This window comes from Fusarium phalaenopsidis (genome assembly GCF_050370095.1).
Source record: "Fusarium phalaenopsidis strain FUZ10S chromosome Unknown contig_32282, whole genome shotgun sequence".
NCBI classification, from domain to species: Eukaryota; Fungi; Ascomycota; class Sordariomycetes; order Hypocreales; family Nectriaceae; genus Fusarium; species Fusarium phalaenopsidis.
Window position 1 is genome coordinate 201,902 of NW_028145415.1, and position 13,857 is coordinate 215,758.

The 13,857-nt window shown below is 51.5% G+C and overlaps 6 protein-coding genes across 6 annotated transcripts; 3 read left to right on the top strand and 3 right to left on the bottom strand.

Annotated features, from left to right (window-relative positions):
- Window positions 1-251: 251 nt before the first annotated feature.
- Window positions 252-1,636, bottom strand: LRP88_01820 (uncharacterized protein; the record flags this gene model as incomplete). Its single annotated transcript, XM_083238493.1, has 2 exons — window positions 252-1,447; window positions 1,507-1,636. 2 exons carry the CDS (start codon window positions 1,634-1,636, stop codon window positions 252-254), a joined length of 1,326 nt encoding a protein of 441 aa, XP_083105601.1.
- A 771-nt stretch (window positions 1,637-2,407) lies between these two features.
- Window positions 2,408-4,398, top strand: LRP88_01821 (flavin-containing monooxygenase; the record flags this gene model as incomplete). Its single annotated transcript, XM_083238494.1, has 2 exons — window positions 2,408-2,785; window positions 2,857-4,398. The coding sequence occupies 2 exons, from the start codon at window positions 2,408-2,410 to the stop codon at window positions 4,396-4,398; spliced, it is 1,920 nt and encodes a 639-aa protein (XP_083105602.1).
- A 488-nt stretch (window positions 4,399-4,886) lies between these two features.
- On the bottom strand, window positions 4,887-6,075 carry LRP88_01822 (uncharacterized protein; the record flags this gene model as incomplete). Its single annotated transcript, XM_083238495.1, has 4 exons — window positions 4,887-5,681; window positions 5,739-5,815; window positions 5,867-5,886; window positions 6,002-6,075. 4 exons carry the CDS (start codon window positions 6,073-6,075, stop codon window positions 4,887-4,889), a joined length of 966 nt encoding a protein of 321 aa, XP_083105603.1.
- Window positions 6,076-6,757: 682 nt separating this feature from the next.
- LRP88_01823 (TauD/TfdA dioxygenase family protein) lies at window positions 6,758-8,085 on the top strand (the record flags this gene model as incomplete). The annotated part of the gene is made up of 5 exons (XM_083238496.1): window positions 6,758-6,849; window positions 6,919-6,957; window positions 7,023-7,218; window positions 7,270-7,367; window positions 7,452-8,085. The coding sequence occupies 5 exons, from the start codon at window positions 6,758-6,760 to the stop codon at window positions 8,083-8,085; spliced, it is 1,059 nt and encodes a 352-aa protein (XP_083105604.1).
- Window positions 8,086-8,703: 618 nt separating this feature from the next.
- On the top strand, window positions 8,704-10,697 carry LRP88_01824 (pectin lyase fold/virulence factor; the record flags this gene model as incomplete). Its single annotated transcript, XM_083238497.1, has 5 exons — window positions 8,704-9,023; window positions 9,071-9,177; window positions 9,233-9,427; window positions 9,476-9,610; window positions 9,658-10,697. The coding sequence occupies 5 exons, from the start codon at window positions 8,704-8,706 to the stop codon at window positions 10,695-10,697; spliced, it is 1,797 nt and encodes a 598-aa protein (XP_083105605.1).
- A 955-nt stretch (window positions 10,698-11,652) lies between these two features.
- LRP88_01825 (Zn(II)2Cys6 transcription factor) lies at window positions 11,653-13,776 on the bottom strand (the record flags this gene model as incomplete). Its single annotated transcript, XM_083238498.1, has 4 exons — window positions 11,653-12,367; window positions 12,424-12,533; window positions 12,589-12,842; window positions 12,897-13,776. The coding sequence occupies 4 exons, from the start codon at window positions 13,774-13,776 to the stop codon at window positions 11,653-11,655; spliced, it is 1,959 nt and encodes a 652-aa protein (XP_083105606.1).
- Between the last annotated feature and the right edge of the window lie 81 nt (window positions 13,777-13,857).

Consider the following 13,857-nt stretch of genomic DNA (forward strand, 5'->3'; position numbering starts at 1 on the left):
ATGCCTAAGAGCGCGATTTGTGACCGGCTGCGGGTGAACCCCAGCCCTGTGAATCATGAGCCTATCTATTGTCGGGTGATTAGGTCTTCTGCACTGCAACTGCGCGAATGGTATCATCCGGGCCACTGGAGTCGTCGTTTGGCTGATCCAGAGACTCGATAGTGCTTCCTTCATCGATTCCGCGTTTTCTGCATCCATATTAGCATCAGACGTCTATAAAAGGCCCAACCAACGGGCCATGGTGGGCAGACTTACTCCCGCGAATCCATCCACCAACTGAGCGGGTGCGAAAGGAGAATCAGGGCGACCGACATGCCGATGCCAAAGGAAAAGCCTTTGGTGTACCTTGGAGCTTCCACAGTAGGGTAAGTGAGGAGTCCGACCCAGGCCGTGGATGATTGTGCCCAAGCAGCTCCGATGATGAGTGTGATGGACCGCTGGGCCGGAGAATGTCTCATAACATGGTTGACCCAACTAAAGACGACAGTGGAGGTTGACGCAGCAGCAAAGTTAGTCATGAAAGCGAACCATTTGGCTCCTTCCGGGACATCCCAGACAACCAGGATGGCTAGACCGACGATGTTGAAGATATGGCCACCTGTCAGGGCCCAAACAGGTCCAACCAGTAAATCAGAGGCGAACGCAGTCGCCAAAACAAAGAAGATGCCACAGACGGGCTGTAACGTTCCCAGCTCATTGATCCTAGGAATTGAGTAGCGGTCAAGGCTTCTGAGCCACAAGAGATAGGCTCCGCTAGCTTGCGCTCCTCCTGAGTTCCAGAACAAGGTCAAGATGACCAGGAGTGCCCAGAAGATTGGGTTTCTGACCACCTGTCCCACTGATTTCCACTGGAACTTCTCGGATGTTGTGTGCCCAGCAGCCTCTAGTCGTGAGGTCGAGAGATCAATATCGGCCTGGCTCAAAACTATCCGGTTTGGCATAGCCGGGGTGCCGGGGATAACGAAGACACCAAGAATGCCGATCGGGATGGTGATGATGGCACAGATAATGTACATCCACCGCCAGCCAGCCAAGCCGTGCACATCGTGGAGACGTGCCGATGTTCCAGCCTGGATCAAACCGGCAGTCAGAACACCCAAAGTGGTGCCGTTGTAGAAGATGCCCGCGCGGCGAGAGATCTCATCCTTTCGATACCAGCATCCGAACATGAACTGGATCGATGGGTAGAACGCGGCCTCGAAGAAGCCAACGAGAAACCGGTACCCCATGACTTCGCCAGCGCTCGTCGCGCGAAATTGAAGAAGGGTGAAGAGACCCCAGAGGACGTCGACGGCTGGAATCAACCATTGGAGAGGAACGTGGGTGAGTAGGAACATGAAAGGAAGTTGGCCAACGACGGCTCCAACCGTGTACATGGTCTGAAACTGGACGAGCTCATTGCCGTTGAGATTGAGATCTTCCTTCATGCCCGAAACGTACGCATTATCTGTTACCTAGTTAGAATGCTGGAGTTGCGAGAGATAGTTTTCGGGTGAGTAGTCATACTAATGTTGGACTGGTCGATATACTTGACCCAATACGCGAGGAAGACGTATGGTACGATAAGAAGATCGAGTTTGACAATCAACTTCCTCTCTTTCGGCGAGTCTGTGGCTGCAAACCACCTGATAGCCATGGCGAAAACGTGGGCTTGAGAGAAATGCGTGATCTTTAACGATGGCTCGTGGACTGTTGTGTCTTTTCTTTTCTTTTCTTTTTTTTTTTCTTTTCACGCTTGAAGGCGGTCCTGGAGAGGCACATATAGAACTATTCTTCTACCGTATCTAGACATATTCGAAGCCATCTATCCATGGCATGGGCCAGAAGGCGTGCTCGCATTGGAAATTCACGCAAGTCCGCCGCTGTAGAAGGTTCTGACGCATTGGGAGCCATCCTCAGCAATCAGAAGGCGTGCTTCGAGTAGAAGTGCACGCAAGCCTGATGCTTCATACCTAGTTAGATGGCAGCCGAGGTGAGGAAGGCACCCGGCCACGTCAAGAGGTAAGATACAGCAAGTCCGGCAAATCTCTGTTGTTTGACGAGCTGGGGCTAGACTAATTGGAAGGATTGGTGGCTGTCGGGGAGCTCGCCGATGGTCAGACAGGGGTCAATGGGATTGCAAGCGTGGGGACTAGATCCATTTTAACCAGGGTGACCTAGCCGAAAAGGCCGGCCCCCGGGGGTGTGGGGCCGGCTGGAACCCGTTCACCGGTCCCCATCGGGCGTCATCCGCCGTCTATGCGAACATCGCGTCATCCAGCCGAGCCACGATAGCTCAATTGGAGTTTTCAGAGTATTCGGAGACACATCAAAACCATGACCTTTCCTCTTGACGATACAGTTGATTAGCGCAAGCCCTGTCGGAAGACCATCCTTGGAACATCCACCCCCGTCGTCATAACACGCTATGGCCGTCATCTCAGATGCTCAGCCTGAGGGCAAGTCCCCTACACCTAGGACTTCAGTCAACAGTGAGAACCTGCCATCTAAGCTTGAAAAGCTTCGCGTGCAACCCGACGCGGTGAACGGAACTGTGACCAACGGTGCAGTCGCCCCTGGCAGCCACAGTACGGAGGACCAGAAGCCCAAACAGCCGTCACGCCTCGAAACCGTGGCATCCTATCCGGTATCGGATCTCACCCTCGAGGACCGTTGTATTGACGACTTTCGTCCCCTTCGTGTAGCTGTGATTGGCGCTGGACTTTCGGGCATCCTCTCTGGGATTCTACTCCCTTTGAAGGTGCCAAACATACAACTGACCATCTTTGAGAAGAGTAAAGAGGTGGTAAGTAAGCTACTCTGTTCTTTCACTTATTTCTAAGCGTGGGTGAGAAGTACTGACATTGTTATTGACAGGGCGGAACCTGGCTTGAAAACATATACCCAGGTGTCCGATGCGACATTCCATCGCATGTCTACCAGACTACCTTCTCCCCCAATCTACAATGGTCCGAGCAGTTCGCTGAGGGAGCAGAGATTCTGGAGTACTGGAAGAACTTGGCCAAAAAGTACGACATCGCCCAGTTCCTGCGCATGGGCACCTATGTCGAGACTTCGCAATGGGATGACGTGCAGTTAACTTGGGCTCTCACTTTGCAGGACGTGGACTCAAAGCACACATCGGTTGAAAACTTTGACTTTGTCATCACCGCAATTGGTCGCTTCAATGAGTGGAAGCTACCTGACTATCCTGGCATCAAGGATTACGAGGGTCATCTTCGACACAGTTCCAACTGGGACCCGACCTATGATCCCACCGGAAAGACGGTCGCTGTCATTGGCAATGGCGCCAGTGGCATCCAACTAGTCCCTGAACTTCAGAAAGTCGCCAAGCACATCGACCACTATGCACGCAATAAGACATGGATCGCCGCGGGATGGGGCGGCCGTGAACGCCAGTTTGGGCCAGAATACATCCCCGAAGAGCAGATCAGGTCCTTTGACAACCCAGACACCTACCTCCAATTCCGCAAGGACGCAGAGGACCGGTATTGGAGAGGAGCCAACGCTATTAAGGCAGGTACCAAGGAGAATGCCGATTATCGACAGAGGTTCATCGACATCATGCACCGACGGTTGGAGAAGGAGCCCGGCTTGGCCGAGAAGATGATACCTGACTTCTCGCCTCATTGCAGACGATTGACGCCTGGTCCGGGATACTTGGAAGCGCTCACTGAGGACAACTTGGAGTACATTCAAACTCCCATCTCCCGATTTACTACTACCGGTATTGAGACAGTGGACGGTGTTCATCGTGAAGTGGATGCCATCTTCTGTGCAACCGGCCACAACATCGACTTTGCCCCTCCCTTCTCCATCCGTGCCCGTGGCGTGGATCTTAAGACGGCATGGAAACCGGAGGGCGAGATCGGATATCCAAAGACATATCTCGGAATGGCGAGTGCTGGGTTCCCTAACCTGCTCTTCATCGGAACTGTCCACACCAACGGCATCGCCGGTACCTTTATCCACAGCGTTGAGAACCAAATCACATATTACGCCAAAGTCCTGCGCAAGGTATCCAGTGAAGGCATCAAGACCATCGCGCCATCCGCCAAGGCTGTAGATGACTTCATATCCTACGCCGATGCATACTTCCCCACGACCGTCATGACTGGCAATTGCAGCTCATGGGCGAACGGTGGACGTCCCGGCGCGCGGATACACGGCGCTTGGCCGGGCAGTGCCTCGCATCTGAGCTTTATCCGCCGGAACCCCCGGTGGGAGGACTTTGAGTACGAGTATGTCTCGGGCAGTGGAAACAGGTTTGCATTTTTCGGAAATGGTCGGACACTCAGAGAGGCGGATCCCAACTTTGACATAACGTCGTATTTGAAGAGAGATCCAGCTGGGATTGATCTCCGTGACATACACGAGAGTTGGCATAGCTGGCCGTAGGTGGTTGGCCTCTTTGGTAGCTTGAGCTGATAGCAATTACGGTTGATGGTCGATGTCAAGGTTCCCTGTATAGTTGCCCGTGAAACATCGCACTTACAACCGTGACGTATGGGTAAAGAGCAATATTATGCCCTTTAACCTTCTATAAGAGCTTCCGAGGCAAATCATAGGCTAACCCTGTCCATCAACACCGTGTCCAACTGCGCACCGAGGAGCTAGGAGTATCTTCAATGCCGACCCATCCACAGGCTCTTGCGTAGTTTTAAGGTCCGTTTTCTCACATAATCTGCTTACAAATTCCTTTCACCAGAGCCGAACTTGACAGATAGCCTCAATACCAGGCACAAGTGTGACATTCATGTACTGCTTTGCTAATGGAGGCTCTTTGTTGAAGGCAACACGATCAGAAGACATCAAATCACAAATCATGAAACAGAAGCCATCGTTAATTATCTGAAGATGATTCTACAACCATTTAAAAATGCCACTCATTCTTCAAGTGGAGGCAAAATAGGATGGATGTCTTCGACATAGTCAAACAGTCCTCGCACATTGGCAGTGCGAATATCTCCAGGCCCTCTCGGCCCACGATTTGTGTTTCCGCTCAGAAAGTTGTGCGGAAAGCCGACATCAAATGGGTAAGCGGTTTCAATATCCTCAATCTCCTGGCTCGTCAAACGCAGACCCAGAGCTTCGATGTTGCCCCGGATGTGGTCGAGCTTCCGGCCGCCCAGGATGGGAAAGACAAATGGCGATTTGTGTAACACGTATGCTAGAGCAACCGAGGTGATCGGGACCCCCTTGGCATTGGCAATCTGCTCCAGCTTCTCCGAGACAAGGCTTTCGCGGCCGTTGTTCATCGAGGGCATGTTCCGACCACCAACTTTGATCTGGTCCTTGGGCTTGAACAGGCCACGGCCAAGCGTGCCCCATGGCGCCAAGCCCATCCCTTCAGCTCGACACATGGGGATTATGTCTCGCTCAAAATCCCGATCAGCTGCAGACCACCGGCCCTGGTATACCGAGAATTGTCTGAGTCCATGTTGTCTCGCGTATTCGTTGCACTTGACCACGATCCAAGCTGGCGTATCCGAGATGCCTAGATACAGGACCTTGCCGGAAGAAACAAGGTGATTGAGAGACTGCATGATCTCGGGTATGTCTGTCGTCATGTCCCAGAAGTGGAGGTACAGGAGGTCGATGTACGTGGTCTGGAGTTTCTTGAGACTCGCTTCCACGGACAAGTGCAAGCTCTTACTACCATTGCCACCGAAGTTGGATTGCTGCCGGGATGATTCCGACCTGGACTTGAAGTTGCCAGTGTACTTTGTCGCCAGGACGAACTCGTCGCGTCGCCTGGTTTTAGACAGCCATTCGCCCAACCACTTTTCAGACTCTTCTCCCTGGTAACTAGACGCTCTAGATAGAAGCTTAGTATTGGAATCCAGAACATTGAACTCCCACTTACGTGTCAAGGAAGTTACCACCCTGCCCGTAAAAGTAGTCGAGAATCTCAAACGCCGTTTCCTTGGTGCACTCGCCGAGCGAATCGTTCATGACACTCCCGAAATTCATGGTTCCTAGACATATCGGGCTTACAAACACCCCTGCGGTTGGAGCCAGCAGCCGGTGGCGGCCAAGCAGACTCTTGGGAGCCAGAACGGTGGGAGGTGCCATTGTAGAATGCTTCACGACTCAGGGCCAGGGCTGGGGGGGCACAGTTTGTGAAAAGTGACGCCATCGACAGATGGAACTCATTCAAACATTGACTCTTGCAAAGCCTTTATGGCAAGTAACGTATTGGTCTGTTGCATCGCGGAGCGAGGCCGATGTGGATCCCGAGCAAGACATTTGCCTTGGCCATGCAGTATTGGACTATGATTGCGTGATTCGTCACTAGGCAGATATACGTATTGGAGCGTCTGCGTCGCGGAGCACAGCCGATGTGGATCGCACGGATCTCGCTTAGCCATGTTCAATCAGCATCGCGGAGTAATGCCGATGAGGGCCCTGTACAGGTATTGCGTAGTGGGAGGGATGGTATTTGGTTGCGTGTTAGCTTGTCTCCTCCACAGTTGGATTGCATCTCGGACATAAGCATCTCGCAGGAGTCGTGACGAAGAATCGATGGACCTCCAAGTCCTGTCACGAGCTCCTTGGTGGATATGGCGACTTATCCAAAACTCCTAGAAGACACTGCGGCATGGGGTTGCGGCATCACATTTAGCTCAAGAGTGTGGTAGACATCTAATTAGAGTCTCCGGTTACGGGGGCTAGTACATACATAATACAAGATCTCAGTCGGCAACAGAAGAATAGATCGACTTTTGAGACCATCGCAAAACAGATCGAGTGAGAAATGCCGTCCATCACAACTACCGAGGAGTCCTTGCAGGGTGGCGCTCTGAAGCCTCTGCCGCACGACAAGACTTCACCCTCGCCTCTCGAATTGTACGTGCAAAACAGTTTTGTCTCCTCGCAGTATGACAAATTTGAGCCTAACGCTACGTTCTTTCGCAGATACGGTCTCCCCTACTGGGGCAATGAAAATGGACAAAAGTATGGATGCAGCCTCCGTCTACTGTGTTGCATGTGAGAGCGAAACTAATCACTTGCGGCCACAGAATGCCCCCTCTCGAGCTCTTTGAGCACTATGAGCACGGGAAGGATGCGGACCCCAAGTTTGGTTCCCTGCTAAAAGAGGGCGTCAAGATTTCTGACATCACCAAATCGATCGGTGCTGAAGTCACTGGTGTTCAGCTCTCTCAGCTGGATAACAAGGCAAAGGACGAACTCGCACTCCTGGTGGCACAGAAGAAGGTATATCACCACGAGAAATGGTCGAGGTAACACCAAGCTGACATAGCAAAGGTCGTCGTCTTTCACGATCAGGACTTCAACACAATCCCGATTCAGCAAGCTGTTGACTTTGCCAGCTATTTCGGCAAGCTACATGTCCATCCTGTCAGGTAATTACTCTTTAGCCATTTCACGCCTCGATGCCACATCATTGCCATGGCTTGACGTTTCAAAGCTCACCTTCTCGCTTACAGTGGTGCTGTTCTCGGGTTTCCTCAACTGCACATGGTCCACCGCGGTCTCTATGATGTAGGCCATGACAAGTTTCTCGAGACTAGAACTACGTCCGTCTCGTGGCACAGTGATGTGAGCTACGAGTTGCAGCCTCCAGGAACCACATTCCTATTCGCCATCGACGTCCCCGAGGCTGGAGGGGACACTCTCTTCGTCAACCAGGCCAAGGCGTATGAGCGACTATCTCCTGGATTCCGACAGCGATTGGAGGGGCTCAAGGTCGTGCACTCTGCTCATGAGCAGGCTCAAGCTGCACTCAAGAATGGTGGACAATTGAGGAGAGACCCAATTACTTCTGTACACCCTCTAGTCCGAACACATCCGGCGACGGGTGAGAAGGCGCTTTACATCCAGCCTCAGTTTGCCCGCTCGATTGTGGGATACAAGAAGGAAGAGAGTGATGCCCTGCTCAACTTTCTTTACCACCATATCGCCTTCAGCCAAGATCTTCAGTGTCGCGTTAAATGGAGCCCTCGCTCGGTTGTTGTGTGGGATAATAGAGTCACGGCTCACTCAGGCTTGGTGGATTGGGAGGGACCTCGCTTTAGGTATATTGCTCGCCTGGCAGCACAAGCTGAGGTGCCCACTGAGTAAGGACTTGTTGGCATTTAGAGAGATTCTATGGCCTTAATGTTGGCTTTACAGTAAAATAGTCCCAAGCTCAACTCAAGTTCCTTGCCCTCGTGGCCTATAGACAAATCTTGAGCTCCCTGCCCGTGAATGAGATTGCCTTCGAGTTGACATGGGCGCTAGTTGGAAATTGGACGCGCACTCACTGACTTACGCGTTGCCCAACCTTTCACCCTTTAAAGAAAACATGTCAGCCCTTGATAGATCTGATCCCGATCCCTGATTGGTGGGTTTATCCATCACAGTCGAAACAGTCGCTGGTCGAAACTTGGCGCGTTTCATCAACCCTGCGACCATCAATGTCAGGAGATCTGATCCACCACGAGTGCTGCTCTGCTCCCGTTGAAACGGAAATTATCTCCTAGCGAGCCTGAAAATCGGGTCATTCTTCATCAATATCGAACTCTACGCTATGTTTGGAACGTGCATTTTTTCCGCGGCTTCGTTATCCGACATGCGGATCATGTTTTAAATGTTGATGATCCCCAGGCTGATCTTGAAATGTTTCTTTCGGTGTTCTGAATTTTCGGTCGTTTCTTCTTGTTTCTTTATTCAATTCACTCTTTTTCTCTCTTTCCAACTATGCATCACTCTTTTATCTCGGCATTGATTGCCGTTGGTTCCGCCGTTCAAGCTGCTGCGCAGTTGAGCGGCAAGGTCGGGCCCTCAACCAGCCGCGCTGACAAGGCGGCCGTGAAGACCTGCAACGTTATGGATTATGGTGCTACTGTGGATGCAAAGACCGACAACGGCCCGGCTATCCAGAAGGCGTGGGATGATTGTAGCGCGGGTGGTGGCGAGGTGTACATTCCCGAAGGCGACTATGGACTTGGAACATGGTTGAAGTTGTCTTCGAAGAAGGCCATGTCGTTCCGTCTTGATGGAACTCTTTACCGGATTGGGTGAGTACAGGAATGGACTTTGTGCCGACATCACTGACATGCAACAGCACCGATGGCGGCAACATGCTCTTTTTCCAGCACATGCAGGACTTTGAGATGTACAGCAGCAACTCCAAGGGTGCTATCCAGGGATACGGCTACGAGTTCCACAAGAGTCTGTCTAACAGGGAGTGAAGTGGCTATGGCAATAAGTGCTAACCTCGAAGTAGACGACGAATATGGTCCCCGAATCCTCCGCTTCTACGATGTCAAGGGCTTCTCGATTCACGACGTTGCCCTTGTTGATGCCCCTGCATTCCACTTCTCACTCGATACCTGCTCCGATGGTGAGGTTTACAACATGGCTATTCACGGCGGAGCCCGAGGCGGCCTGGACGGCATCGATGTTTGGGGATCCAACATCTGTAAGTCAAAGGTTTCCCGTCAACATGAGAATGACTAACAATTTGTAGGGATCCACGACGTCGAGGTCAGCAACAAGGATGAGTGTGTCACGGTCAAGAACCCCTCCGACCATCTCTTGATTGAGAATATCTTTTGCAACTGGTCGGGCGGCTGCGCCATGGGCTCTCTAGGCACTGATACTGGTAAGTTGACAAACACGGATATCAGAATTTGGCTAACCACAGACCAGATATTCACGACATCGAGTACACCAACGTCTACACACACAACTCCAACCAGATGTACATGTTCAAGTCCTACGGCGGTAGCGGCACAGTCTCCAACGTCGCCCTCAACAATTTCATCGGCCACTCCAACGCCTACACTCTCGATCTTGACGCCACTTGGTCATCCATGAAGCCTATTGAAGGTGATGGTATTTTGTACACCAATATGTCGTTCTCTGGATGGTCTGGTACCTGCGCCAATGGCCGACAGCGTGGCCCTATCAAGTTCAATTGTCCTCCCGACGTACCCTGCACGGATATGGTTGTCGAGGACTTCAACGTGTGGACTGAGTCGGGAAGCACGGTTGAGCACGGATGCAAGAACGCTTACGGTTCGGGAGTTTGCCTGAAGGATGGGGCTGAAGCTGGCGCATTCACAACTACCCAGACCGTTACTGCAGCTAGCGGCTACTCCACTCAGACCATGGACGGTGAGCTTTCCACCGGTCTTGGCCTGTCTGTCTCGATCGCCATTCCTACTATCAGAGCCTCATACTTCCCCGGCGTGCCCGTTATCAGCGCCAGAATGGGTGACTCTGCCGGCGAGTCCAGGGATGCGGTCAGCGATGCAACCTCAGTCAAGGAGGCCGCACCCGTTGAGACCTCTGCCCCCGCGGTTGCTGCTTCATCTGCCGAGAACGCTGCATCCATCGAGACCCTTGCTCCTGTCGTCGAGGCATCGTCTGCCGAGAATTCTGCGCCCGTCCAGACTTCTGCTCCCGAGGCCGCTCCCGTTGTGGATGTGACCTCTGCTGAAAACTCCGCCCCAGTCCGGACCGGAGGTCCCTTCTTCCCGCCATTCCAGAGCTTCGGTGGCCCAAACATGCCAGACTTTGCCTTGGCCACGACCTTTGAGACCGCCGTCAAGCCCTCCGAGACCCAAGCCCTTCCAGACACAGAGACCGAAACCATTCTTCCTGCTACTGAGTCTAGCGTCAAGAATCCTAATGGATCCTCCTCTTGCAATGCTAGGAGACGCCGACGTAGCCAGGCCAACTACTAGATGATCAAAAACATTGCGTTTACTTGGTCGCAGGTTTCTGAAATTACACCAAGCACTAGCACCATTAGAAATTTCGAGATAGCACATCCATCGGAGAACTTCAACAGTACATAGTTTTCATATCTTAAATAATAAATTTATATATCTCGCTTTAGAACTAGATTGATGAATATGTTCCTATGTACGAAGTAGGCAGCTTGTTATTGCAAGCTTAGAACACTTATGTTTAATAAAGACCGCAGCAAGGATTAATATAGCCAACCTCATGATAGGTAAACACTGAGATAAAGTGATCAGATAATAGTGAAATTAGTTTAAAATCTTTTTTAAGTATCCCGTATTCTTCAGGTAAAAATCCTGTTCACACGGGCATCCACTCAACATCCATGAAAGGGGCCCACCTTACTTGTCACCTACCCTATAATTTGCTGAATTTTTGCTTATCGATGAAAGACGACATCCTGTATAAAAGGCTTGTGGGTGCCGGTAGCAATCTTTAGGCAGACTTCATCGTCACTAAAGCTTTTGAAACAAAACTATTCTGTTTGCACTCATGAGGGGCCTGAGTTTTGATCAGGTATGACGTGAACTTCACAACATCCACATGCTCTGCGTGGAGTGCGTACAGACCTTTCGAATGTGTGAAGGGCTGTGGGGCTCGACTTGACCAACGCCAATCACAGCTCGGACAGCTTTTTCTGCTAAGAGATACTTCTCAAGACGCGATGGAAAGGCCCCTGCCATAGGTACTTCTTAACTGTACTGATAGGGATCTAACCCAAGCATTCGCACAACCCAGTCTCGATGTCAAGATCTGTGCACACAGGCGGGCCAATTGTAAAAGCATAAGGATTCATAAGAAAATTAGTGAATAATCATGAATTACACAAATTATGTAAAGATAAAATATGCGTGACGAAATCTTGTGTTCCATTATGTCTAACCTCCATCAGTATCAGTCCAAATGGACACCAAGAAAATTCGTAATAAGATCATTCAGCTGGCGCATACTAGTCTGGTCGTATTCGTTGAACCCGGGTGTGCCCTTGCTCCCATTCATACCAGGCACAGACTCTCCCGACGACATGCGGCTGACCAAGGCCCGGGCAACTAGGTAGAACTCGTGCGTGTGACGACTGAACCCAGGTCTTCTCCACATGTCTTGAAGCGAATTAGCCGTTTCGTATGGCTCCGCGATAGGGACGGTCTTTAGGTATGCCTCATAAGTCGATTTCCAATTGTTGAGAGCGTTGCGTATACCGCCGAGTTGGTCGTTGCCGGCCAGGGAATTCTGGTGTTGGAAGATGGTCGAGTAAATAGCTACAGTTACAACTGTGAGCAGAGGTACTGCAATCGGGGAGTACATGAGCTTACCAAGAATGATGGCAAAAAGATGAGAGGCGCCATGCTCCACAAGGGCACGACGCAGGTTCGGGTCCATCTTGTCCTTGCAGTAGCGTTCAAAGACTTCGCACAAGGTAAGATAGCTTCCGGAGCTGGACCATGAAAGAAAAGCCTGAATCTCTCGAGCGCATTCAGTAGCAGTGTCGGCCTGGAATATTGGGTCAGGCCACGCTATGTGCATGGTCATTTCCTTGATGACCATTCGAGGAGGGATATTGTTGAAGAGAACGAAGCCCTTGTCAAACATGAATGTCCACATGACGACACTACAACTAAATTAGCAATGGCGAACGAATGGTATAAGGGTCAGAGCTTATCTTACCGGATCAACTGTTCTCTCGCAATAAAGTCTTGCCAGTCAAAGTCGTCGAAGCCAGATGTCAAGTCATAGTTGCGATGCCTTGCAGAACTGACACCCACGTCTCGCGCGGCCTTAACATGGGTTAGATATATCGCGACTGAGCAGATAAGATAGTTGGGAACATACTGATACAAGGGAGTTGAAGCGATGACGGCGAGCACGCCGCTTGCTGTTATCGTTTCCTTCCCAGTTCTGGTAGGTGCATACTAGATATCCGGCCTGTAGAGCTTGGATCTTGTCGATGCCCTCCACAGGATTCACCAGAGGACAATAGGGAGCGTCATCGCAAAAGGCATCATCACTGAAGACCATCTCCTCGACAGAGTTGAACCAGGCCCTAGCCAACTCATTATCGGTAGGTTCGGGGGAAACAGAAGCACCTATTTAACGGCGAACGTTAGAGTGTTGAACTTCAGGATGATAGACGAACGAACCTGTTACCGCCATTGAGGCAACTAGACTTGGCTTTGCGGTCGTGGGATCGAATGATTGCCGATGTATGAAGGGGCAATTTGGATGCCATATGTTCCAGAAGAGAGTGAGAAATTTGCGGAGATGTAGTGGCGAAAAGAACTGCAAGCAGCTTTGTTCTGTGGTAGATGAATAGTCCTTCGTGGCAGCGCTTCTCCTAACATTGTTGGTGCTCAAGTCGTGTATTTCGGCGACAATCTTGCGCGTCACAGTAATTAGGGGGTCCTGGAAGAGCAAAGACGTGCCCAATCCAAGACAAAGGGGCTGTGAACTGGACTGTTGACCGCCTTCGACATTGAATAACGCAGTTTTTGCTTGCCGTGCTGCTTCGTCTTGGAGAAACTCGGACACAGTCTGTACCCGCTGAGCGAGGGTCCCACAGTCAAAGGACTCCACAAGACCTGTGCGACTGGTGAATGTGTATAGAAAGTCAAATGAGCCCTTTTTCTGATCTGGTTGGGGCTGATCAAGTGGCATTGTCTGATCGAGATCGAGAAAGTCCAGCCACGTCAGGTTATCGGAACACGGGCCAAGATCACAGTCTCCATTGCCGACGAGAGAAACATCGAGAGTGTCGCAGGTGCTGGAGGATGGCGTGGGATCGCCCCCCAAGGCCGACGTCTCGTTCGGCTGTGGTCCTGGCTCTTTCAGCTTGGCGTCGGGTTTCTGCTGTCCTTGAGCCCCCTTCCTGGTCTCATCCCTTCGCTGGTAAGTGCATGACACGAGCTTGCGTCGGCAGTCGTCACATGGCCAGCCGGCACTGCATGCCTTCTTCCTCCGCACACAGCGATCGCAGGCCCTCCGCTTCTTGGCGCCGCGAGGAGCCCGCAGTTCGGGGGCCATTCTGATCGGATGCAGGGCGATAGAGTCGTATCAGCTCCAAGAAGAGCATTCCTGGGGAAACTGGGTCTGGGGAAGGAATCC